The sequence below is a fragment of the Mus musculus genome, chromosome 14 (genome assembly GCF_000001635.26).
Source record: "Mus musculus strain C57BL/6J chromosome 14, GRCm38.p6 C57BL/6J".
Taxonomy (NCBI): domain Eukaryota; kingdom Metazoa; phylum Chordata; class Mammalia; order Rodentia; family Muridae; genus Mus; species Mus musculus.
The window spans coordinates 21,052,572-21,078,873 of NC_000080.6; the positions used below are offsets into that span (position 1 = coordinate 21,052,572).

A 26,302-nucleotide genomic window follows, 5' to 3' on the forward strand; every position below is an offset into this window, starting at 1 on the left:
AGGGGCGGGGCCACCGGACTGAGGGGCGGGACGCGCGGCAGAGCCAAACTACGGTGAGAGTGTGAAGATGGCAGCTGCGGACGAGCCCAAGCCCAAAAAGCTCAAGGTGGAAGCGCCACAAGCGCTGAGGTGAGAGCTGCCCTACGTGGGGGAGGAGGGAGATGGCACTCGCAGTGAGCCAAGGCCCACGTGGGCTGGCGCAGCTGGTTGGTGGCTGCGTTCGTGGGGCCAACGCGCTGGACCTGCAGCTCGGGGAGTTGCCCGCGTAGCTGCTGTTCCCCTCAGTGCCCTCTTGTTCTGGACTCTGCTCAGGTGCATTCTCGGCCCTGGCAGCCACTGACCAATCAGAGCTGCTGGCCCGGGGGCCGAGCCTTCCTCTGGCGCCACGTGCTTGTCTTCGCGGGCCGCGCTAGCGCGACCCCAAAGGACCTATCTGGAGCTGCATCCTTTCCTAGGGTATTTAGCGGGAAGGCGCCCGGCGCCTCCTGGACCCTGGTAAAAGATAACATTCTTGGAATTCTTCAGAAGGCGTTGCAGAAGAGCGTTTTGAGTTTTCCGTCAGCTTTCTGAAATCATCTTTGGAGACCCCCTTCATGGGACCCCCAAGCAACCTCAGGCTTAGGTTAGGAAAGTTTTTGTTTGTTTTTCTTTTTTTCCCCTTTGCATATTTGGCAGGAGCGGAGAGCTCTCTCTCCCAACACCTGACGCACAATTGATGTTGCAACTTTCATTTACAAAAAGCCGTTCGTTTTTTTAAAAAAAATTTCTTCCTAATAAGTATAAAGTCCAGCGCGCTCAGTGTCTGATGACTTTGAAGTGCTCATTGGAAGGCAGTGATTTTGCTACCTAAAAATAGACGCATCAAACTGATTTAAAACCGTGGGCCTGTTACTGATTATACAAGGCAAATTCCATTTATTTCAACATATTTTTTCCATGTTCAAAAGGAGAATTGATTCACAACTGAAAAGGAAAGTTGGGGGGTCCCAAATCATGTTCTTGGTGGAATGGGTCTGAGCAGGTCCCTTTTAGTGGGTTTATTTAGTGCCTATTATTCTTAGAAGGTTATTGTGCATGTCTAATACCACAAACGTAAAACATTAAAAAAAAAACAACCAAAAAACTGAGGATGTTTTATTTTAAATTTTAGATTATCTGGGTCAGTGAGATGGCTCAGCAGATAAGGGCATTTGCTGCCAAGTCGGATGACCTGAGTTCAGTCAGACTCCAGGACACACGTGGTGGACGGAGTGAACCTATTCTGTTCTTCTGTTGTCCTCTGGCCCCGCCCACTGAATAAACGCATACTGTCTCCTTAGATTTTCTTTTAATAAAAATGATACTTTATATATTATGATGATCCATTTTAACAGTGCTTACCATCTGAAGTAACGGTATAAAGAAGCCTCCATGAAAGAAATGCAGGGATTAACCTTATTTTACAGGTGAGGATATTGAAGCTCAAAGAAAACATTTAAGAAAGGAAAATTCGAACCCTGGGCATCAGGATTCAAGTTTATTATTTGGTTCTAGTGTGTTTACACAACATCCAAGACATGCTTCTATTCGAGTATGCATTTTTAAAAATGATCCATGGTAATGATTAATACTTAGATATGTATATGCCAGGTGCTGTTTCTGCATTCTACGTATTTTAACTCAAATCCAAACCAACCTGATAAGACCATTTCTATAATTATCTCAATTTTACCAAAAATGAAGAGCCATATACATATCTGTCTATTTAAAATTGTAGATAATTTAGAGGAATAAAATTCACTTTCCATAATGCTAACCTATTGCTTTCTGCACAGGTGAAGTTAAAAGATTTTGACTGTATGGATTCTTTAATTTTATGCAGAGACCTTTGAGTAGACTGTTCCTCCCTTTGTTAGTTAGGATTGCTGAATGATAATGCATTTCGGCTGAATTGCTCTATGATTTTCCTGGCAGTTAAGAGATTTCTACCAATTTTGTTTAACTGTGAGAGAAAACAGCATAAATTGTAGGCACAGTTTAATGTATAGAATTCGTCAGTGGAGAACATATAAATTAGTAAAAAGCATTTATAGATATTAGGAAAAGAATTTAGGAATTTGTGAGTTGTCAGTTATCTTTAGGAAAATAGTTCTTATTTTTATTTATGTGTATGTGTGTGTGTTTGTGTGAATGTGTGTCACATGTATGCCAGAAGAGGGCTTTGTATGCCCTGGATCTAGAGTTGAAGAGAATCAGTTATGAGCCATCTGACGTGGGTGCTGGGAGCCCAATCAGCTCTTCTGAAAGAGCAGTTTGCTCTTAACCATTGAGCCATCCTTCCAGCCTAGGAAGTGATTTTTAACTTGGGGAATTTTATCTTAGACGAAACATTTAGCAAAACTTGGTGATAATTTTGGTGGAGTAGGGGAGTGGAGTAAAGTTTAAAGATGCTGGTGAGATGGCTCAGAGAGGAAAAGTGCTTGCTGCCAAGCCTAATGACCTGTGTTAATCCAGATCCAGGACCCATGTGGTGCTTTCAATAGGAATGGTCCTCATGGACTTACCTGTTTGAATGCTAGGCCCATAATAAGTAGTGCTGTTAGGAGGTATGGCCTTGTTGGAGTAGGTGTGGCTTTATTGGAGGAAGTGTGTCACTATGGCTTTCAGGTCTCACTATGCTCAAGCTAGGCATAGTGCAATAAGGATTCTTCTGTCATCTATGGATCAAGAATCGGACTCTCAGCTCCTTCAGCACTGTGCCCACCTGTACACCATCATGCTTCCCACCATGAGGATAATGGACTAAATCTCCGAAACCCAGCCCCAATTAAATGTTTCCTTTATAAGAGTTGCTGTCCTCAGCCGGACATGGTGGCGCATGCCTTTAATCCCAGCACTTGGGAGGCAGAGGCAGGCGGATTTCTACAAAGTGAGTTTCAGGACAGCCAGAGCTATACAGAGAAACCCTGTCTCGAAAAACCAAAAAAAAAAAAAAAAGTTGCCGTCCTCATGCTGTCTCTTCACAGCAATGAACCCTTACTAAGACAGCCCGTTTGGTATGCACTTATACACGCACACAGACAATAAACAAACAACTAAATGTGATTTAAAACAAGCGAAAAGCTGGCATGGTGGCCCATGTCTTTAATCCCTGCAGTTTGGACGCAGAGGCAGAGGCAGGCTCGGGTCAACCAAGGTTATATAGTGAGTCCCTTTGTAAACCACAACATCTGACAGCTGTAGAGATTTCCTTGTTTGGTCTCCCATCATGATGCTCCGACCAATGCATAATGGTGTTTCTGGGCATCTTATCAGTACAGAAGAAATCCCTCTGTGATCGAGATTGTCAGGCTAAAACTGTCAGGATTGTTGAGAGTGAGAAACTGCTTTGGGAGGCCCATCTGACAAGAGTTTTTCCTTTCTTATTCTTTACCATTTGTTAAGCTGCTTGCTTTTCAGGGCCTGGAAGTTGCTAAGATTTCAAAGAATCAGATTGTAACATGTTTTCATTTGAGGAGAAAGAAACTGAGTATCAGACATTTACACAAGGACTACTCAATTTTCTTTTCTCTGCTTTGGAAATCTTAGCCAAGCTCACTGCCTCAGGGGTCACCTCTAAGAAGACACAGCATCTTCCAAGTAGTGTTGAACACATGCCCAGTCTGTTCTTTCGGTCTGTCTTTCAAGTGTGTGCTATTTCAGGCACTGTGCTAGGAACTGAGTATGGAGAAAGAAAAAGGTAAGATCCAGGTGCTAGTCTACTCCTGTGAACTAAGCGGAACTTGTGAAAAATACAAGGTGATCATTATTAACCTGACTAGAAGCTAACTAGGTGGGAAGTAAGGAGTTTGCCTTTACAGGGAAATTATTCTGAAGGCGGGGCCTCTTAGGATGGGAGATATAACTCAGCCTGACTGGAGTAGAAGGTAATAAGTGTCTAGGCTTCATTTGGGGCATTTTTTATTTTATTTTATTATTATTATTATTATTATTATTTTTGGTTTTTTGAGACAGGGTTTCTCTGTATAGCCCTGGCTGTCCTGGAACTCACTCTGTAGACCAGGCTGGCCTCGAACTCAGAAATCCGCCTGCCTCTGCCTCCAGAGAGCTGGGATTAAAGGTGTGTGCCACCACGGCCGGCAATTTTGGGCATTTTCACGTGTGAGATCTTTGTATTCTCAGGTCTCACAATCTCAGGTCTCCCAGGCTGACTTTGACCTTGATTTGGAACCAAGGATGACCTTGAACTTCTAGTCTTTTTGCTTTCACCTCGCCAGTGCTGGGATTTCCAGGCTGCCATCACACAGTCTTCAGAAGCCAGGTTTAACTGTTGAGTTTCTCTAAGTGACTTGCTGATCTTTAAGATCACATATATGCAAGTGAGTCCATCTCTTGTCCTAAATCCTGGCCTTCAGCAGTTGTCCCCACATTAGTTAGTAGCACTACTAATCTCCTGTTGTCTGAAGTTTAGACTTTACCCTGGCTTAGATTTCTTCTTAGCTTTCTAAGTAGATTCTATGTCTCCAATTTCAAGTTCTGCCTTACCTACTGTAGACACAGCTCTACTTGATCATTAGAGTAAATACTTGTAAGCTATGAATTTGGTATTAGGAAAGATTGAGTCCCAAGAGCCAGTTATCGTGATTCCTTCTGATCTAAATGATTAAAGATTGTTCAGAGGGTATGGGGAAGGATGGTTCAGTTGGTAAAACATTTATCTTGTAAGCAGGGGCATCTGGGTTTGATACCAGAGCACATATAGATGCCAAGTATAGTGGTGCAGTCTACTGGAAAGCAGCACAGGGAAGGTGAGGACACAGTTTGTAGGCTGATTGGCAAGCTGTAGGCCAATGAGAAACTGTCAAAGGGGGCTGGCTACATTCCCAAGAATGATACCTAAGGTTGTCTTCTGTACTCTATAGGTTCAGTGAACACACGTGTGTGCATCACGTGGGGTCATGTCTTTTGGTATTACTTGCAAGGAAGCGGCCAGCCATTTCTAGTCAGCAAACACTGAGCTTCCACACACACTGGGTTCTAAGCATTTCACTTACATACTCTATTTTTCTTTTCCTCAGTCCCTTATGTCACAGTACATCCTGTGTCTTAAAATTGCATCATAACCCAAAACAAGTCACAGGTAATCAGAGAATAACTTTAGTGATTGTCCTATAAGACACATTTCCCCCTTTGGAAAACTTTCTAAAAGATAATCAGAAAAGTCACTAGTGTTCTTTGCAATGTCTTCTCATTATAACTCGTCAATTAAAGTTTGTTGTTGCATGGAGTAGGACTGATAGGTACCCTCACCCTTTTAAACCCTACCAAACCCTATACCTTTTAATGTGGCCTAAAGCCAAGTTGGCCAGTTCTAGCTATAAACGTTTCCCTTATATTTACAATTTAATCCTTTAGGCTTTAGGCTATGAAGGAATAGAAAACAAATTCTTCCAGAGACAGTTTGCATAAGGTCCTTTTCTGGGCTTTATGTACCAGGGTGCAGTAAATGTTGTAGGAGTGAGGGAAGGAGGGAGAGAGAAGGGGGAGGGTGGGGGGGGGAGGTAGGTAAACTAAGTTGTGTGACTAGTCCTAGGTATCCAGGCATAGGCCTGGAAATGCTTGAACTTAAGGAACATGGAAAGGGCTCTAGCAAAAGACTGGCATTCAAGCTGGTAAGCTGGAGCCATCCTGGAACAGGCTCCATTTGCCTTTTTTGATTAAAATCCTGTCTGTGTGCAGAATGCTCATAATCGGTGTGTGTGTGTGTGTGTGTGTGTGTGTGTGTGTTCTGGAATCAAGTCATTTGGTGAGATTCCTGCTCCTAATAGATGATCATCTTGTGAAGATAGTTACTTGCTTTGTGCATCTCTTCTTTCACTTATAAATGGATTTAGTAAGAGTATCTACTTCAGGGCTGGTGAGATGGCTCAGCGGGTAGGGGCACTGACTGCTCTTCCAAACGTCCTGAGTTCAAATCCCAGCAACCACATGGTGGCTCACAACTACCCGTAATGAGATCTGACACCCTCTTCTGGTGTGTCTGAAGTCAGCTACAGTGAATTTATGTATAATAATAAATCTTTTAAAAAAAAGTATCTACTTCATAAGATTGTTAAGTACTAAGAAAATAAATATTAAACATTGTAAATGTTGAATAAATCTAAAACAAATGTTGAACAGCTGCTAGCATCATCCTCATGCTTATCTTGTGATGATGACGTACTCAATTCCAAATTCTTTATCAGTAAAAAGAAACAGAAATAGCAAGAGGTAGGCTTGGTGGTATATAGAAGTCCTAACAGCACAAGAGAGTCTGAGGCAGGAGGATTATAAGTCTGGGCCAGCCTAGGCAATTTAGTAAATTTGGTCAGAGGGGCCTACACATAGAACCCTTAAAAACAAACAGGCCCCCTAAAATTAAAAAAGATAAACATCTCCAACGAATAATGACAGGGGTGAAATGTAGATTTATACTGTGGGTTTTAGGAACTGGTGCAAATAACATGGCCGGGGAGCTGGAGCCAAATGCCCTGGGTGAAACAAGGACCCAGATTGTGGTTGTCTGAGAGAAAGCTGAGCTCATCTGCTCTCTACTGTTGCTTTAAAAAGCTGTGAACCTGGCCCCACTGCCAGATGGCTCATCATCAGGAATTGTAAATTCCCTTAGTGTCACCTAGTACAAGAGTACTGAGCTTGGAGGTCATGGGCTCTGTAACTATGGTCACCTGTCTCAAAATTGCTGGAAGAAGAAGGAGAAAGTCTAAAGTCATGTGAAGAAGGAAGACCCTTGGAAAATAGGCACAGCCACTGGGAGATAAATCCACTGAGAATCTAATGGAAATATTACAGTGATTTCAAAATGACTATTTTAAAGATCTCTCGAAACAGAAGTGGTCATTAAGAACCAAACAAGATATTATGAATAAGAAATATGTAAACATGAAAGAGATGGGTTTAGAGATGGAGTTCTTAGAATTAAACCCACACATGAAAACGAGATTCAGAAGAGATGGTATTTGAGAGGAACGTGAGTGACCTGGAGCACAGCCTTGGAGTGGCGGTGTAGCTCAGGGATAAAGAACTGTGCCTGGGGCACGGGGTTCAGGACGGGTCTGTTTATCTCCAGCTTGATGAAGAGCGGTGTCAGAGGAGACTTGGGAGTGGAAGGAAGAGTATGAAGACACTGAATATGATAGTGCACACCTTTAACCCTAGCACGGGGTGGAACCATACCAAGCCAGGTGGATCTCTATGATTTTGAGGCCAGCCTGGTTTACATAGAGATGTCTGGGCCAGCTAATGATACTTAGTGAGACCCTGTCTTTTTTTTTTTTTTTTTTAAAGAATAACCAAACAAAAAGAATTCAAGGTGATCCTCAGCTATATAGTATGGTCTATCCTAGGCTAAATAAAAATACTGTCTCAAACAAGATAAAAAAAAGAAATATTAGAATAGGAATATAAATAGGAAAGGTACCAATTTATATGTATTGGAAGTTCAAAAAAGTGATATGAAGTGTGGTAAAGTGTGTGGAATGTATTGACTTTTAAGAAAAGCCAAATTCCTCTGGTTGGGAGGGTATTTATTTGCTAGTATGGCAAAGACAAAACCAAACAAGCAAAAATCCCCAAACCTCAAAACCAAAAAAAATACTAAGAATATAGATATGTTCTATTCCAATTATACTAACTTGTATAAAAAAGTGGAATATTAGTAATTAATTGTGGTACCTGGATAGTGCTGTGGCTCTCTACTCTAACCCTTACTTGAAGGGGTTAGGCATAAGAATCACTTGAGTACAGGAGTTGGGGGTTAGCCTGGGCAACATAATGAGCCTCTCTCACCTGCCCAGGGGCTCTCTGGATTTGGGAAAGACACACACACACACACAGATTAGCTTAATTTTGATATGTTGTGACTGGCTTAATTGCTGGGCATTTCTAATCCTTCCCATTGCTAGTAAACACTCCCCTTTGGTACTTCTGAGTTAGCATCATTTAAAATCTATTTTTCATCTCTGCTACCCCAAACACAATTGGGGAAGTGGTCCGTGTGGACATTTTCTCTGATTCTCACATGTCAGCGGGCCTTTAGGTCTAGTCTGTCTTCTTTCCCATCATGGTGATCTGTGCCTCCTTCCTCTCCTGGTTCTTAGCCCAGGCCAGTCTCAAAGTCCCGCCTCAATCTACCTGTCCAGCCATTGGCTGTTGGCTCTTATTGATTGATCAAAAGCCAATTGGAGACAAGGAGCTTCAATGTTTAGATGGACAGATTCTTGATTTTGGGGGCCAGATTAATTCAAAGCATTAGAACCAATCCCCAACAATAATAGTTATATTTAAGTAAAAGAATTGTGAGGTTGTTGGATTGTGTATGTGTGTATGCATGTGTGTTAATTTCTCTAAAGGAACAGAAATGATAGAGTGCAAACAGTAAATACATAAAATGTAAAGGCCAAGCAGTTCAGCAGAGGATCTTTCCTGAAGGAGAGGCCAAGGTTCTGGGAGTTGTTCACTCCACAAGGCCGGATGATGTCTCACAAGTCCTAATCTGGTGTTGGCGTCCCAAAGAAATCCTGGGACAGTCTTTAATCCCTGTCACAATCTGTAATAACTAGATTTTAACACATGTGTGAGATTGGCTCTGGAACAAGACAGTTGAACTTGCCAACAAGAGTGAGGGTAAACAGGCAAAAAACAAAGGCTTCTTTCGTCTTTTATATAGCCTGCTAGCAGAGGCGTGGCTTTCTCATAGGTCTTTCCACCTCAAATGATCCAATAAGAAAATTCGCCCACAGATTGCCCAGCTGCTTGGGTTTTAGTTGATTCCAGATGCAGTCAGCTTTATAGCCTAGATCAGCCATCAAACATACCGATTAGGGCTCTGGAGTTTAACCTGGAGAATTTGATGTTCACTAAATACATATTTGGCAAGGTGCTGAATGGCTAAATATCACCATTACAGTATGGTGTACCATAGTGGCAACACCAAATATATCTGAAACAAAGTAATTGTGACTTGATTGTAGGCTGTAATCTTTTGATTCGTGTTTCTGAAATCCCAAAGCTCTGGAAACTAGCAGAAAAATGTAAAGTTGGGTGTCGTAGTTAGGGTTACCATTGCTGTAATGAAACGTCTTGAGAAGGAAGGAGGTTATTTGTGTTATGCTTCTACATCACTGTACATTATTCAAGGAAGTCAGGGCAGGAATTCAAACCTGGTGGGAACCTAAAGACTGGCACTGATACAGAGGCCATGGAGGGGTGCTGTTTACTGGCTTGCTCTCCTGGCTTGCTCAGCCTGCTTTCTTATAGAACCCAGGGCCACTAGCCCAGGGATGGCACCACCCACAATGGTCCAGGCCCTACCTCATCATCATTTGATAATTAGGAAAATGCCCACAGGCTTGCCCACAGCTTCATTTTATGGGGTCATTATCTTAAGTGAGCCTCTCTCCTTCCTGATGACTTCAGCTTTCGTTAAGTTGACATTAAAATAACCAGCGCATCAGAAATGAATCGTTTTAGCAGTGAGACAAACTAATATGAAGCTCTCTGTAGTAGCTATCGGAGGCAAGTGTATACTTTTTGCTTTGTAACTGTAAAAAGTATCTGTTAAATGGCATACTACATGAATCCCTCTAGGGCACTTTATAAAACTTGTACTGTCAGCCTTCCTAAGATTGGTAACATTCTGAATTCTAAACACACATGGTTTCCTGTATTTGAGAAAGGAAAAGTGAGTAGTCACTTGTGGAGTGTTTGAATTTCTGCAGGTTCAATGATATTTTTTTATAAGTTAGTTGCTATTTTGTTTCCTGTAGCCAAGGCTAGCCTTGAACTTACTATGTAGCCAAGGATGAGCTCTTTAAAATTTGACTTGTGTCATGGCAAGATGGCCTCCTCCACCTGAGTACATAGAAGTGGACACTTCAGGAAAGGAAACTAGACCTGGGAAAATCTCCAAAGTAGTGTGGAAGGAACAAAAAGAAACACCACCAAGTAGCAAACCAGAACAGCATTAGCAATTTATAGGGAAAAGCAAACACCCTTTCTGTAATCATTTTAAGTGTAATGGAAATGGCCTCATCTTACCATTAAAAGAGATGTAGACTAATGGATTGGATTAAAAAGAAGGAACCAAGTATATGTTGTCTTCAAGGGAAAAGAAAGCTAGCAAAGATCTCAAAAAACTAAATATCAAAGAATGGAAAACAAACAAACTGCCAAGCAAATGGAAGCTGTAAAAGAGCAGGCATAGCTGCCCTTACATTGCTAACGTAAACTTTAAGCAAACTAATTAGAGAGATAAAGGGGGACACTGCATATTAATAAAGGCAACACTTTATCAAGAAGATGTAACACTTGTAAATATTTGGTTATCTTTGGATACACTCTAACTTCCTCCCACAGACCATCTGGGTGGGGGTGGGAGTTACTGTGCTAGTGTTTGTGGGGAGCCTGTCAGTGGGGGTGGTGGTCATATATGCGGGGGAAGCAGGAGTTAGTCTTGAGTGAGCCAGTATAACAGTATAGCCACTGCTACCAGGACCTTGTAGAGAATAGAGTGAGGTGGTGTGTGATCCTCAGAGCAAGAGAAAAACTTTATATAGTATAGCACTTAAAGAAGATACTTAAGACAGCCCTGCAGATCAGTCAATTTAAACAAGAAGCCTCATTCTTTAAGGCCCAGTATCTATGACTTTCCTACTCAGCTTGCACAGTGCTCCTCTGGTGTCTGCACATTGTCCTGAGCTTTATTGCTGTGTGCAGTATCTTTGTGTTTTATTGAAGTCAGCAGACTAGAGGAGCAGCCCTGAGCCCTTCTAATTGCTCCTTGTGCTGCAGTTTAACTAGATGTGGGTTTTGTTGAATTAATGAATTCTTAAAACGTTTTTAATCCCTCCTCCACGAGTGTGTGTAGATGGCAACGACAAGTTTTAGGAATTGGTTCTGTTATGTTGGTTGCAGGTACTGATCTCAGAGTTAGCCAAGGCTACATACTTACATCCGATAAACAAACAAATAATTAAATAATAATTAAATAAAAACAACATTTAAGCTTTTTTTTGTAGCATTTGGTGACAGAGAATGGATTTTTGTATAAGTTTCAAATTCATACCTCTTTGGCAGTAGATAGAACCTTAAAATACTTCATGGTTCCATGACCTTTTACCTTCTTTGCTACATGGAATAAGCTGATGTACAAAATTAGTCTGATAGTAGAAGGCATTATAGCTAAGAAATTCATTTCTAGATTCTAGGAATTCCTGGTTTGTTTTGAAACTAATGAGCTGTTGACTGCATTTGTCCATAGAGAAATTCCCTCCACATATACCTGCATCCCTTATATAGACAGTAACTTTATTAAGGCCCAGTGGTTATTGTTTTCTTTGTTTCTTTGTTTCTTCCTTCCTTTCCTTCTTTCTTTCCTTCTTTCTTTCTTTCTTTCTTTCTTTCTTTCTCTTAAATATATTAGAGTTGCTTGTTTGGTAGAGGAGTGGGTTTTCTGAACGAGTGACTCTGCATACAATATTTTAGTTACCTGTTGAGATGGTGAATCTCTTCCCCTGGGTTTGTTTGCAGTGTAATGAGAGTCTGAAAGCAGGGAAGGCCAGTGACTCAGCCCAGGTTTCCAGGGTGCTGCGTAATGCAGTATGCTGGCAACTTGTGAGTTAATGACATGGTTGGTCTTCTAAGGAAGTTTATTAGTATTTTAGTTTTAAAAAAACATTTGAGTCTAATAACTCACCCAGAAGGTGTCACTTGCCAATAGAATATTGTAGAGGGATTAATACAGATGTCTAAAGTTTTCTCAAATTTCTTTAAGCTTGATATATATAGCAAAATAAACATTTCATTCCCTGAGCTCCAGAGCTGGGCTAAACAACCATTGCATTGAAATACAAGAAAGTTATCTCTTTGACAAATAAACAGTGCTCGTGTGCTGTCTTTGAAGTTAACCACATTAGAGATTTGAACACATTCTTGGCCTAGAGCCATGATTAAAGAAGTCTTAAGTCCTTTTAAAACAGTTTTCAAGATTGTTTTTCCTCAGCACAGCTGAGATCTTACCAATTTTAGTTCTTAGTATAGTTGAAGTTTAAGCTGTTATGTCATAAAGGTAAGGCAGCCTTCTACTTGTGACTAAGTCTCTGTTTTGACACACTCACAATGAACTGGTTAGTGTATTTTAGGTTTGGGATAGCATGTGAAGGCCCATTAAAGCATACATTAACAAACTCCACTTGGACTTGTCTGTTACTTAACCCTCTTGTAAATATATATATATATATATATATATATATATATATATATATATGTATATGTATATATATATAAATAAAATAATTGGACTGTTTAGATTTGAGCTGCTATTAAAGCACAGGTTTGTTATTACATCCAGTAAGTACTAAATGTTTAGAATTAAATAGTATTTTAAGTAACACAAAGGAAAGGATTTGTCTTTTTTTTTTTAATGGGTGGATAGGGGAATAGGTTTTCTAGATGATACAATGAATTGACTTTGGATGAGTTCATTCCTATGCTTGAATATCCTAAGGATTTCTTTTCTCTTTCCAATTAAATGAGAGAGCGAGAGCGAGAGAGAGAGAGAGAGAATGGGAGAGAGAGATTGATATTGTATGTGTGTGTACGCACACCATAGCATGCCTGTGGAGGTCCAAGGATAACTTGTGGGAATCAGTTCTCTCCTATTGTATGGGTCCTGGGATTGGGCTCCATCTGTTTTTTGTTTGTTTGTTTACTTGAGACAGGGTCTTTCCAGGTGGCTGAGGGTAGTTTTGAGCTCCTAGTGTGGCCCAGGTTGGCTTTGAATTTGCATGGATACTCCTTGCTCAGCCTCTCAGGTGCTGCATGTTGGGGTATACCACCACCCACCCTAGCTGAAGGATGCTTTGTAGAGAAGTAGATTTCTGTGCTCACAGACAAGGAGCTGTGCACCATCATTCCTTTCCCTGACGGTGCCACGTCCCTTCACACACATCTGACCCCTTTGACTATAGTTCTTTGTGAAGCTTGCCTGCATTCTGGAGAAGACTTGACGGCATCTTATAAATATCAAGTCGGATGTGGGCGTGTTTAACTGTTTCCTTGTTTGCCGTTATCTTGCCTTTTTAAACATTCTCCTTCAGATAAGAGTCCTTACTGTGTTTCTCTGGCTTGCCTGTAAGTTCTTAGGAGACCAGGCTGGCCTTGAATTTAGAGCCTTTTTAACACTGCCTCCCAAGTGCTGGGAAGAAGTTACATGCCTCTCTTTGGGCATTATGTTGCTTCTTTAAATTAGATTAATACAGATTCTTTCACACTTATTCCTCTAGGACTGCTTGGAAAGACTGGAGGGCATGGGATTTGGAGAAGGGTAGGGTAGGGAGAGGGCTGAGTGCAGATTCCTAGAGCAGTTGTAAGTGTTCCCGCCTACAGCTGGTATTTCCTGCAAACCTTGGCGTTGGTTGTGAAAGCAATCACAGTCCTTAGGATGAGCCAGATAAGCTTGGAAATGGTGATTCAGAGTTGCTTATAGGTTTATTGGAAACTCACCAGACATGTTTTAGACTCCAGATTGTCAGTGCTTGGTGAGGTACTTACAAAGATGGAGTCTGGTATTTGTTTCACACTGTTGTGAGAATTGAAGTCCAAAGAGGTTAATTTATTTCTCTAGGGAAAATGGCAGTTTAATAGTTACTAAATATCAGAGGTGAGATTTGGTCCCACAACTTTTAACTTCCCATTGTAATATACTCTGAAACAAATGAGGCATTGGTTTTCTTTGGATTTTGTTATAGATGAAAATAACATGTTTAAAGAAAATGATAATGACTTTCTGTTTACATTTTCTTATTGTTGCTTCTGACATCATCTAAGCTGCTCTTAGTTGAGGAATAAATCCAAACGTCAGGCATTCCTCCATGCAAGCCTGGTCTACAGAGTGAGTTCCAGGACAGCCAAGGCTACACAGAGAAACTGTCTGGAGCACCCCCCCCCCAAAAAAAAACCCCAAAACCAACCAACCAACCAAACAAACAAAAAAAGTTCATAGAGCCCATCTCACACTCAGGGCCTCTGACTCATCCTTCTTTGCTATGTATATTACAGTACAAAGCTACAAATTAGAAGCTCTTAAAGTGACTTCTATATGCAGTAGGTACACACACTATTTAAAGAGTGTGATTTGTAATCAGCTTTAAACTTTTGACTTTCCAGTTTTCTTTTACACATGAAGCTTAAACTATTTTACTGGTTTGTTTTTGTTTTACATTTAAATATGTGTACCGCTCTGTGCCACATTTCATGTTTGCTGAGGCCAAAGGACAACTTGCTAGAAATTGGTTCTCCTGCCTTCTGGGTCCTGGGGATTGAACCCAGTTATGATGCTCTGCACATGCCTTTATCTGCTGAATCATCTCAGATAAATATTCTCTGTGGCATACACTTAATGGTATGTTTCACCAATGGCTTAACTCACTGAGTTTGAGTTTTGAGCAGCTTGTATATTCTAATTGATAACTTGGAAAAGCCAATGTTGCTTGTGCTTTCTCGTTAAAATGTCCCAGGTAAGAGAATAAATTTTGATGAGTTTAAGTTTGTTTCAGATATTTTGTACTTTTCCTTGATTCTAATAATTTGAGTGTTATCTTTTTAGTATTATTAGCTGTCAGAATAATGTGAGATGGAGGCTGGAGAGATGGCTCAGCAGTTACGAGTGCTTACTGTTCTTTCAGAGGACTCTAGTTTGGTTGCTAGCACCTGCATCGGAAAGGTGCTTCTTGTGGTCTCCGTGGGCATCAGCAAATACTTATCTACACATGTGGGCATGCTAGTGCAAAAGCACACATAAAACATCAAATAAAACCTTTACAGGATAAAAATGCAGAACACTGTGCCTATAATCATACATTAAATTTCTGTACTAGGACTTAACCAGCACTATGTCTTATTATAATATTTTATCAGTTATCCACAATTTTGAGATCTAAAACAACAGTCAACAGTGGTGTTTAGGATTAAAACATTGAACAGGCTTTTGCTTTAGCCAGTATTCCTGTCTTATACAGGGAACAATTACTAGTAATCTTCTAAGAAGCTGATAATCTGTTAATACTGTTAATAATTTAAAATCCTATCAAAACAGCAGAGATGAAAAATCTTTGCTTTAGAAATAACCCACTGTAAAAATATCCTTGAGCCATGAGCTGTTAAAAGAAAAAAAACAACAACAAGAAAAGCCCAAGCTTTCCGCTTCATTATTGGTGAATCCCTAGCACACAGCAAGCTGAGGCAGGAGGATTGAAGTTTTAAATCAACCTGGGCTACATTAGCAACACCTGTCTTTAAAAAAAAAAAAAAAAAAAAAAAAAAAAAAAAAAAAAACCAAACTACCAAACGGGACTGGTGTAATGGCTTAGCAGGTATAAGTGCTTGCCACTAAGCTTATGACCCGAGTCCATTCTCTGTGACCCCCATGGTGGACAGAGAGCACCAGAGAGTTCATACACATAATAAACACCCAAAATGGAAAATAAATAAAAAATAGTGCCATACTTTTAACCCAGCAGTCAGGATGCAGAGGTAAGAAGATCTTTATGAGCTGATTATATGGTAAGTGCCAGGGCAGTTAAGGCTACATAGTGAGACACTGTTTCAAAATATCACAAAGCAAACAACATCAACAACAACAGAAAACAATTAAAAAGTAACCTGTATGAAGTATTGTTAAAATTTCAGGTAGCTTATTTAACTTTTTTTTGTATATATATGAGTGTTTTGCCTGTATGCATTTCTACATGCCTGTTGAGGGTATTGGTGCTCACAGAGGCCAGAAGAAAGCATTGGGTACCCTAGAACTGGAGTTACAGATGGCTGTGAGCCATAGTGTGGGTGCTGGGAACTGAACCTGGGTCCTCTGGAAGAACATGCAGTGTTCTTAAATGCTCAGCCATCTCTTCAACTTTTCCCAGGTAGCTTATTTTTTAAAGTATGATTGTAAAATTTCTTTAAATAGTATTTAAAATATCCTAAAATTTCATTTTTTTCATTTTTTAAAAGATTTATTTATTATATGTAAGCACACTGTAGCTGTCTTCAGACACCCCAGAAGAGGGCATCAGATCTCATTACAGATGATTGTGAGCCACCATATGGTTGCTGGGGTTTGAACTCAGGACCTTCGGAAGAGTGGTCAGTGTGCTTAACCGTTGAGCCATCTCTCCAGCCCCTAAAATTTCATTTTTACCCTGCGTCATAAACTTAGGAAAAAAGAAATAGAAGGGGGAAATAGATTTGTGAATGAGGAAGGGAAAGAGAAAACAAGATACAGTTGAAAATGAGAAACATTCTTAGCTCCTCTGAGCTATTCCTGATTCCTTCATGACCTCTTTGTAGCTTTTTTTTTTTTTAACATATTCTGAGATGTGTGAGCTTATGAAAAACTTCTGGATATAAATTGTAATACATTTGGGCTATTAGCCTGGTACAAGGAAAAGAGCTTTGGGTTAGGAACCAGGATATCAAGGTCTTAGAGAGTTTTGTTCTAGGTTTGTGTATCCACCTGTGGATACAGAAATGAGACTGTGGTAGAAAATACAAAACCTGAGATCTAAGAAAAGCAGTGAACGTATTTTGTACGAAGCTGTACCTACTTAGAAAGCTGTGAGACTGGATTTCTGCCTCCTTGGTAAAATTGTGTGAGACTTGGGTATTTATAAAAGTCTCAGACTTGTCAGAACACCTTGAGCTTACACCAGTGACAAGACTGTTTTCCATCCTGTATGTAATTAGCCCCAGTTCAGAAGTCAAGCTGCCATGGCTTGCATTTCTGGTCTGTGATGTATGACAAGAGGCAAATAAATAATTTGGCTTCTTTGAGCTTCTGAAAATTTTCTTCTGTAAAATGTGATAGTGAGGCATTTCCTGCCAGGGCTGCTGTAACTCCAGTGGGAAGGAACTTGCAGCATACACAGCATTGTGTGTAGTATAAATTAATTAATTAACTAATTAATCAAGGCAGCAAATTTTACACCCCCAAGCTGCTAGAAGATGCTCAAGTAGAACTGTTCCCCTTTAGGCTCTTGTTCTGGTGAAACTGCATACACAGGTCAAGTTATGCGTTTTCATTTAATTGGTAGAAAACAGAAAACAGGGTTGGAACCTGACTTTAAGTTCCCAGCACCTGCAGGGTGGCTTATGACAGGCTGTAGCTACAGTCCCAGGGATTCTTAGGCCCTCTTCTGGCCTTCACAGGCACTGCAGACATGTAGTGTGCTTACATACATGTGGACAAAATACTTAAAATCTTTAAACTATTTTAAAAATCTTAAAACAACGACAGAAAGCATTTTGTGCTGCAGAGCACTTGCATGCGCCGCCCCCCCCCCCCTTCTCTTCTCCACTCAGCACATATAGAGTCCGGGTAGCCATTGTAAAATCAGTTTCCCAGTGTTTAAATGACAGTGGCTTCCTGTCATGTTTCTAGGCCAGATGATGTCCTCTTTGTTTGGTTTTCTTTACAGTGTGGTCGAGATCTCTTAGGTTTGCCCTGTGTGGAATGGGCTTCCCCACCTAGCTCTTGTCACTGAGTTCTCCCTTGGTAGAGAGAGAGCTTCCTTGACGATCCAATGCAAAGGCATTCCCTGCATTGATGTCTTGGTTGTAATTCTCTGAATACCACCATGGCTAGCAGAGTGACAGTCTATGAGAGGCAGGAATGCAGTTCAGTTCAGCACAACTAAGTGACCTGTGTTGGTTCAAATATCAGGTAATCTGACCCGGAGTGGTTTATTTTAGGCATATTTAAGCACAGCACAATTTGATGTAAACTTGTAGATTGACTACATGTGACAGTTTCCATAAAGATGGTTTATGTAGATTGACTACATGTGACACCTTCCATAAAGATAGTTCTATAGATTGACAAACTCATGATATAAGTGTCTGGGGGAGGGTCCAATGTGGTCTTGGCCACATAGATAGTGCAATGGTCACCAGGCTGTTAACCACATCCACTCTCGGTCTCTGTGTGGATAACAAGTTATGCATCCCTTCCTTTGAAAGAACAGCCCCATGTGTCTAACATATCTAGTTCCCCTAATGTGTATCTGTGAGCACAAGGTCCTATATGCCTCCCATATAGTACTTTTTGATCATTTGATGGTTCTTGTTTATTATTTGGTTATTCATCTGTAACACTTTCGATGAATTTAAATTCTGCAAGAGGAAAATTGCTTATCTTTGCTGGATATCTAGTGTCTAGCACAGAGGAGGAGATGGTACATACATACACACATGCATACATACATTATTATGTATGTGTGTGTACTGAGGTATATATGTATAGTATATACGTGTATTAGACAAGATCTCACTGTGTAGTCCTGACTGGCCTGAAACTTGCTACATAGACCAGGCTGGCCCTGAACTCAGAGATCCACATGCCTCTGCCACCCTAGTGCTGGGATCAAAGGTGTGTACCACACACAGTAAATATTTGATGAATTAATGAGTGCTTGGGAAGTAGTGTGTACTTTTAAATAGTTTACACTGAGCACCAGTTCACTGAAAATTAAACACTTGTGTGGGTATGCCTGAGAGAACTTTGTTAAACACTTTTTATTAAAGTTCAGTCACTGAAGTATTAGTGACTTTAAAATCTCCAATGAATTGTCAGGTTCCATTTAAAGATTATTTTAAAATGGAACATTAAAATGAAATATAACCTAAGACTATGCAGATAATCAGAAATAGTTAACTTCTTGTAACATGTCTTGAGATAGTTGTACATTCCAGCATTTATTTGAATGATCCTCTCTAACTAAAACTAATGTTAAGTGGTTCTTTTTTTTTTTTTAAAGATTTATTTATTATATGTAAGTACACTTTAGCTGTCTTCAGACACTCCAGAAGAGGGTATCAATGTGGTTGCTGGGATTTGAACTCAGAAGAGCAGTCGGCGCTCTTAACCACTGAGCCATCCTGCCAGCCCCATAAGTGGTTCTTTAAAACTACAACTCAGGAGCCAGATGTGGGCGCATGCCTTCAGTCTTACCACTCAGGAGACAGAGGCAAGTGGATCTCTGTGAGTTTGAGACCAGTCTAGTCTACAAAGGGAGTTCTGGGACAGCCAGGACTGTTACAGACAACTCAGTTTGTACTGGGACAGCAGTCCATAGTTCTTTCATTAATAAGAACTGAAGTGAATCTGATCTGTCACATAGAGTGAACCCCTTTGTGTTTCAGGTAAGGAAGCTGATGATCAAACGATTTGTTGAAGGTTAGAAAGTTTTTGGCAGGCCCACAATTAAAATTCCCATCTCCTTGGTGCTGGAAGGGTGGCTCAGTGGTTAAGACCCTATTCTACTCTGTAGAGGACCCTAGATTCAGCTCTGAGTCAGGTTACTCACAACTGCCTGTAGCTCCAACGCCAAGGCATCTGTGTCCTGTTCTGGCCTCCTCATGCACATGCCCCTCCCCCAAAACACATACACCTCATTAAAGCACAGTAATAATAAATCATTAGAAGAAAAAGAACTCCCGCCCCCACATCCCTAGCCCCCCTCCTCCTTTATTTTTGGTACCTTATACTGTGGTATGCCTTCATTTATTTTGAGACAGGGTCTCACTGTAACTGGCTGGCCTCTGCCTCTTGTGGTAAATCATTTTATTCAGGGACACAAGTTGTAAGATGTTTTCTTTTGAGAGTAAGATAAAAATTGCTTTAAAAATACAGTCTTTTTAGTATTTAGTAAGGGGATGTATGTAGGGGGTTGGTCTGCTGCATTTTTAAGTATCATGTGGGAAATAGTCCCTGTGTTCATAACTGGGCTATTCAAGGAAAACTCCAAAGTGGTATTTTTACTTTTAATTATTGTGAAATGTGACAAAGTAATTAATGAAGAAAATCATAGATATTTTATTATTATTCCTGTGTTTAAAAGTTCATGTATGGGCTGGAGAGATGGCTTAAAGCTTAAGAGCACTAACTGCTTTTCCAGAGGTCCTAAGTTCAATTCCCAGCAACTACATGGTGGCTCACAACCATCTGCAATGGGATTTGATGCCCTCTTCAGAGACAGTGACAATGTACTCATATAAATCAAATAAATAAATAATCTTAAAAGAGTTCATGTACATGAAAAATGAGACATTTACAATAATATCCAGAACTTCTAAAAATAAGGATAGTTTTGTTAGTTGTGTTCTTAAAATTATAGAAATTTTAAAAGAGCAAAAATGTTTTAACTTTTTCAGCCATTTTAAGATGACAAGATACTGGGCATCTAGGTAGGTGGTAGAGTATTTGTCTTAGGTCTAACTCCCATTACTACATACATACACAGATGTGCAGATACATACATAACAACAATGTTATTAAATAAAATTACCATCATGGAGCTAGCATTGTGCTATAAGCCTATAATCCCAGCACTTGGGATGCTGAGGCAAGAGGATTGTGAATGTAAGGCCAGCTATTTATAGGGTTATATAGGGAGGTTCTATCTCAGTTAAAAAGTATCTGCACCCTTCCAGTGCACATACGTTATGTGTAGCAAACACATAAAATTAAAGCTTCCAAAAACAAAAATAATTAATATTATAAAAGTGCTAATGACTATAAAGCCAGTGTGTGGGAGGGCCTGGTGGTGCACACTTGTAATCTCAGGGTTTGGGAAGCCATGCCAGAGGCTTCTGAGCTTAAAGCCAGTCTGTCTGGGCTACAGTAGTGAGTTCTAGGACAGCTGGAGGTACAGAATAGAAAGTCCATGTCAGAGAACAAAAAACCCTCTTGGGCCAGGGAGACGGTTCAGTAGGTAACAGTGCTTGCTACCAAGCCTGAGAAACCTGCAACCAATCCCAGGACACATGGTAGGAGGGAACTAACTCTTGCTAGATGTCCTCTGATCTCCATGGGCACACCATGGAATGTGTGGGACAACACATAAATAATATGATAATAAACAAAAACAGTGGGTGTTAGAAAATTTAAAGGCTATATCAATATTGAAAATTTTATGTAAACTTTCTTTCCATGGAAAGAAACCCAATGATGATTGTTAGGTGTGTTTTTCCCAGTTTTTTTTTTTTTTTTAAATGAATGCATGGTATGCATTTTTAAAAACTACACAGATTATATTCTGAATTTTCCTTTTTTAATTTTATAGTATGTCTTTAAGCATTTTCCGGTTTCTTTGAAAAAATATGGAAACATTTCATAATTGCCCTATATATAGTATTCTCTTACTGAACCTTGCTACTGGTTTACAGTACACTTTTGGTATTGTTAATGATCAAGTTTGTGACTGGATATAGAATATTTGTTCATGTTGGTCTACTTTTTCATAATTGCTTCAAAAAAATGGAATTTCTGATACGTATTGGCAAAGGCTTTCCCGAAATGTGGTCATTTATCTTCCCACTGGAAATGTTCTGGAGTGCTTTTTCATCTTATTGTACTTCTGAAGACAGTGCCTTTTAAGAGCATTACTGTTATTTCTGGGCCCAGAGTATCTGCTGAAAAGACTCGTAGGTGGTTCCACTCCTTTGTTCTGCTATCTAGAGTCAGTCAGCTACTTGGGGCTCACTGTCTGTCTGCTTTATAGCAGCCTCCCAAACCAAGATTAGATAAAGTGGACAGAAGAGCAGTTGAGAGGATCAGTGCACGTGCGCTCTGCCCTCTAGCTTGTTCCTCAGCCTCTTCAGTTTGTCTTTACCCAGCTGACTCTGGAGGAACAGTCACATCTAAGTCCAGGTTGTTGAAGTAATATTTTTGTGTTCAAGTTTCTCAAGTGACTGGTATCTATATTTTTCTGAGCCTCAAGAGAAATCCCATTGCTTCACTTTTAACATTAAAGTTAGGTCCACTATGTTTACTTGGTCCCTTCAAATTTTTTGTTTATTTGTGTGTGTGAATGTGTGCCACATGTGTGCAGGTTCCAGGGAGTTCAGATTCCCTGGAGCTGGAGTTATAGATGTTTGTGAGCCACCTAATGTGGGTGCTGGGAGCTGGACCTAGGTCCGGGGAGAGTGGCAAGTGCTCTTTTCACTGAGACAGACACATCTCTTCAGCTCCCAAGTAGACACTAAGGCACTCCACCCATCCTCCTGTTTTGAAGCTCAAGGATAGTTTATTAGAGTTTAAGAGGAAAACCTCACTGTAGACAAGCTGTAAATCTTTAAGCTGTCTGGAAGGGAGGAGCAGAAAGCCTTGCTGCCAGAGATAAGGGGATATGAAGGCCAATCACCTCGCAGCAGGCGCCCATTTAAAAATTAAAAAGTATTTGTTGGAGTGGAGACATTTTCATGGTTCATATGTATCTGGAGGTCAGAGGATGGGCAACAATACTCGCCTCCATCCGTGGGTTCTGGGACTAGAGCGCAGGTCCTAGCCTTGGTAGCAGTCTAACTGGTGAGCTATCCTCCTCCCTTCCCCTCCTCTCCTTAGCTGAAGATTGAACTGAGATCCTCATACTCCCAAGACAAACACTTTACTGCAGAGCCATGCCTTCAGTCCCTCTCCCAATCTATGCCTTGATAGTGTTGGACTTGTTTCTGATATGTCAGACCAAGGAGATTGATCACGGCTGTATGTGCCCAGTAAATGAGTGCTGCTGGATGTTGTCCTCAGCTAACATAAATATTATTACACAGAGAATAAAGAAAGAATAAACAAAAGCTATTTGGAGCATAAAGCATTTACCGATTCCATCCCGTGTTTTCCCGCAGCTTTTATTAGTGATTCATTATCGGATTCTTAACTCACTGTAGCTCACTATAAACTTTAACATCAATCTTTTTCCTGTAGCTTTAAATGCTTGTTTCACAGCTCAGGTATTGGGGAAAGCGAGGTAATCTGACATGTGTGGCAAATAGGGCATTGGGTAGTTTGGTTAGGAGGATATAAACTTTATTTAGTGCATACGTGGATCACCTGGGTATACACTAAAAATTCCGGTTGTCCGGACCTCACCTCACTTAGATTCTGATTCACAGTTTAATGAACCCTAAATACATTTATATTAGATAACTGTTTAAGTGTTTCTGAAGTTCAAGAACGTTTGGGATCATATTGACTCCCTGAGGTTGCAGCTTGGAATTCAGCGCTCCTTTGCAGCTGTTGCCTTGCTTTTAGTTTTCCACGGCCTGAGGTTTCCCAGGTGGCTGCTTTTCGTCTGCAGATGAGGTTTTGCGGACTGTTAAACCACGTCCAAGATTTGTCCTGACAGCGTCCCTTTCCCCAGACTGTTAAAGGGACCTGAGCTCGCCGAGGTAGAGCGTGCCCATGTGACTGCGAACCGGGTTGCCAGCGGCGCGGCCATTTTTGAGGCGGGCACTCAACCTTATTGCCCTGGGGGGCCGGGAGGGCAAGGGGAGGTGGTTACCAGGACTCAAGATGGCCACCGTGCCCGCTAGCCAGCCCTCTGGCTGGTCAGCTAGCCCGCGTGGCAGCGAGCCTGACCGAGCCCCAGCGAGCCCCGCGGGCAGCGAGCCTCGGCGCTCAGCCCTGGGGGCGGCGCTACAGCGGACCGACGGGGGCGGGGCGTCCGCCCTCCTTTGGCCGCAGCCAATCAGCGGGTGGGGCCAGCTCGCCCCGGGCCGCCCGCGCGCGGGGTGTGTAAGGACGAGCTCTCCGACGCTGAGTGCCAGAGCTAGGGAGCAGTTGCTGTGGTACCTACTGCTACCTGGGCAGACGCTGAGCATCGGACATCAGGCGCGGGGCGCTGCGGTGCGGGACGGGTAGGTGCAGTCATGACGTCCACCAGGTAAGCAGAGGGCGGCCGCTTCAGCTATGCCCCGGCTGGGCGTGAGCTTGCAGATTCTGAGAGAACTATTGCCCCTTCCCTAGGTCTAGAGCCTCCCTTTGCCGCTGGCTCCTCTTCTGTTCCCCTCACACTTCTCACTGGTTCATTTCTTGTTTCTTCCGAAGTTTTTGCATTAGTAGCAGAAGGCGCTGCCCTATTTGTTGTCACTTACATGAGGTGACCCTTGCTCAGATTCCAGGGTCTGTGGCTTACTTGTGTGTGTGTAATGAATTTCTCATGAAAAACTGCCTCCCGCCCCCATCGACCCACTGTGGGGTGACCCGGGCCCCAAGGGAATGTGCCCTGTACAGTGTATGCCCATTCCTCTGTGTCATGCCTTCTGACAGAACTTCATGGTTAGCCATGAGCAGATCTGTAGAGTTGGCACCTCTCACGCAGATTGTTCCCAAGTTGTGAAATTGTGTGTCCCTAAAATATTTGCCTATGACTGGAATTAGTACTTTGGTTCTCGAAGGTACCATATGTTTGCCTACTTTTATATTAGCGTCACAAGTGGAATGGGTTTTGATATAATGAAAGCAGACTCACCCAATCACAGGTCCAGGGTTTTGAATGGTCCTCTGTTTTTGGTTGTGTTGGTGGTGGGGAGCAAATGGTTATACCTAAGTGGGCTTGCCCACTTTTTTTTTTTTTTTTTTTTTGGCTTCTACTGAATGCTTATGTAAATGTGACTGTTTATAAAAAAAAAAAAAAGTAAGTTTCCTCATTTACCCAGTGTTTTGGAATGCCTTTTTAAAAAGTAGCTCTTGGCCTTTATTTTCCAAAAGGCAGGGAGGCCCCAGCACAAATTTGAAGAAGTAATTTGGGGCCATGAGCTTTAAAGGGCCTAAGTCCTAGTAATTTAATGGCTTTTTGGAGGTAATTCTGTTACTCATTTAGAACCTTTTCCTCAGGTAGGACACAGTGGTGCTGCCTTTTCTCTTAAATTTATAGTTATGTAGTAAGGTGGACAAAGAGTACTGATCATTCATTATGCAGGAGAAAGCCAGGTGTGGGAATATGGAGACCCACATGGCCTTTTTGGTAAATGACGTTGCAGCAAATCTATCTTTTAAAGCTAATGGCATTTTACCATAAATTAGGGTAGTGCTGTATGGCAGCAGTTAATTTCCCTTCTTTTCATTCCTGTGTCCCTTCCCATCCCTACAGGATTAGGTGTGCTGGCCAAAAATGCTTTCTAAAGACTCTCTTTTTTAATGTTCTGGGAATTGAACTCAGGGCCTTGTTCCCAGCAAGCTCACCCTCCCTGTGGTTTTAATTGCCCATTTCACTCCAGGCCACTCCTCACTGGCCAAATGTCCAAATGGGTAGCTTTGAGATGTGTTTGTAGTGTAGGAATGTAGGAGTTGTTTTCAAAAGTTGGAGTTAACACCAACCTTGGATATATATATATATTTTGAAAAGGCAGATAAATGACTTTCTTTGGTCTGCTTTTTCAGGGTCTGGTTAAAATCTTGAGCTACTGAGACGTGGCTTGAAAAAAAAAATCACACTTTGCTGTAGGAACTAAATTGAAGAAAAGTTAGTGCCTAGCACAAAACCTGTTACTAGCAAAGTTAGGAAGTGAGTCTAGATCTTGATACCTTTGTAGAAACAGTACACTAAATTTTCTGAAGAAAATTTATTTTGGTGTTCAGAAATTACAAAATGTACAGATGTGAGTTATCTGTAGGACCCGTTTTGCTTCCTGATTTCTTGTAGCAGGGAAGGATGAGCAAGGCCACGTGACACTGGGTATGACAGTTTTGAAGGTGCCCAGTGAGGACGGCAGCTACTGCAGTTAGGTCATGTCTTTATCAGTTATCAGTTCCCCTTCACTGCCCAGCCTACCAGTAATGCAAAAGTGCAGTCTTAATACCCTCTTCTGGTGATCCCAAATTATCAAAATCTGACCTCATGTCCTGTGTTCTTGCCTTTACCCCACACTTAAAATAATTGTTGCTAAATATAGCAGCGTGTGACTTTGCAATGGCTATCAAAGAATATAGGATTAGAAACCAGACATACCTACAATCTAATTGAGGCTCTTTTCTAATTCTTTTTTTATTTTTACCATGGGCATTGTTTAATGAAATCTCTCACTACTGTGATACCAACCTCCATCCTACAGTACTACAGGGTAATTGTACTTTAAAACTTTGTTTTGAATTTGACATTTTGAGACAGGGTCTCACTGTTTTCCTGGGCTAACTTAGAACTTGCTACAGTAGCCCTCTCTGGCTGTCCTCAATTGGTATCCTTTTGCTTTGATCTCTTGAGTGCTGAGATGATAGGTGTGTCCCACTATCTGTACAATGCTTTTAACTTTCAAGACAGTTTATGAGTGGAATATTTTTTTTTAATCTTAAAAGCCTTTCCCCACCTAGGAAATGATGTCAATTGAAAAGATATGTGTAAAGCTTCACTTTATAAACAGGAAACACACTTACCTATGTAATTGCCTCATTTTGCAGTTGAAGACACTGAAAATCAGAAATAGTATAATTTGTTTA

The 26,302-nt window shown here is 41.1% G+C and overlaps 1 protein-coding gene across 6 annotated transcripts in view; it reads left to right on the plus strand.

Moving 5' to 3' along the window:
- Window positions 1–2: 2 nt before the first annotated feature.
- Adk (adenosine kinase) overlaps window positions 3–26,302 on the plus strand; it is a 395,996-nt gene continuing 369,696 nt past the window's right edge. For 2 of the 6 annotated variants that reach the window (XM_006518440.4, XM_006518441.3), the window contains exon 1: window positions 5–129. In XM_006518440.4, the coding sequence (XP_006518503.1) occupies window positions 68–129 (62 nt within the window). In that variant the 5' untranslated portion in view covers window positions 5–67. Of the gene's footprint in view, window positions 130–23,368; window positions 23,751–26,302 lie in introns of those variants that run through there. The other 4 variants (XM_030247610.1, XM_030247611.1, NM_134079.4 and 1 more) reach the window with 3 other exon arrangements.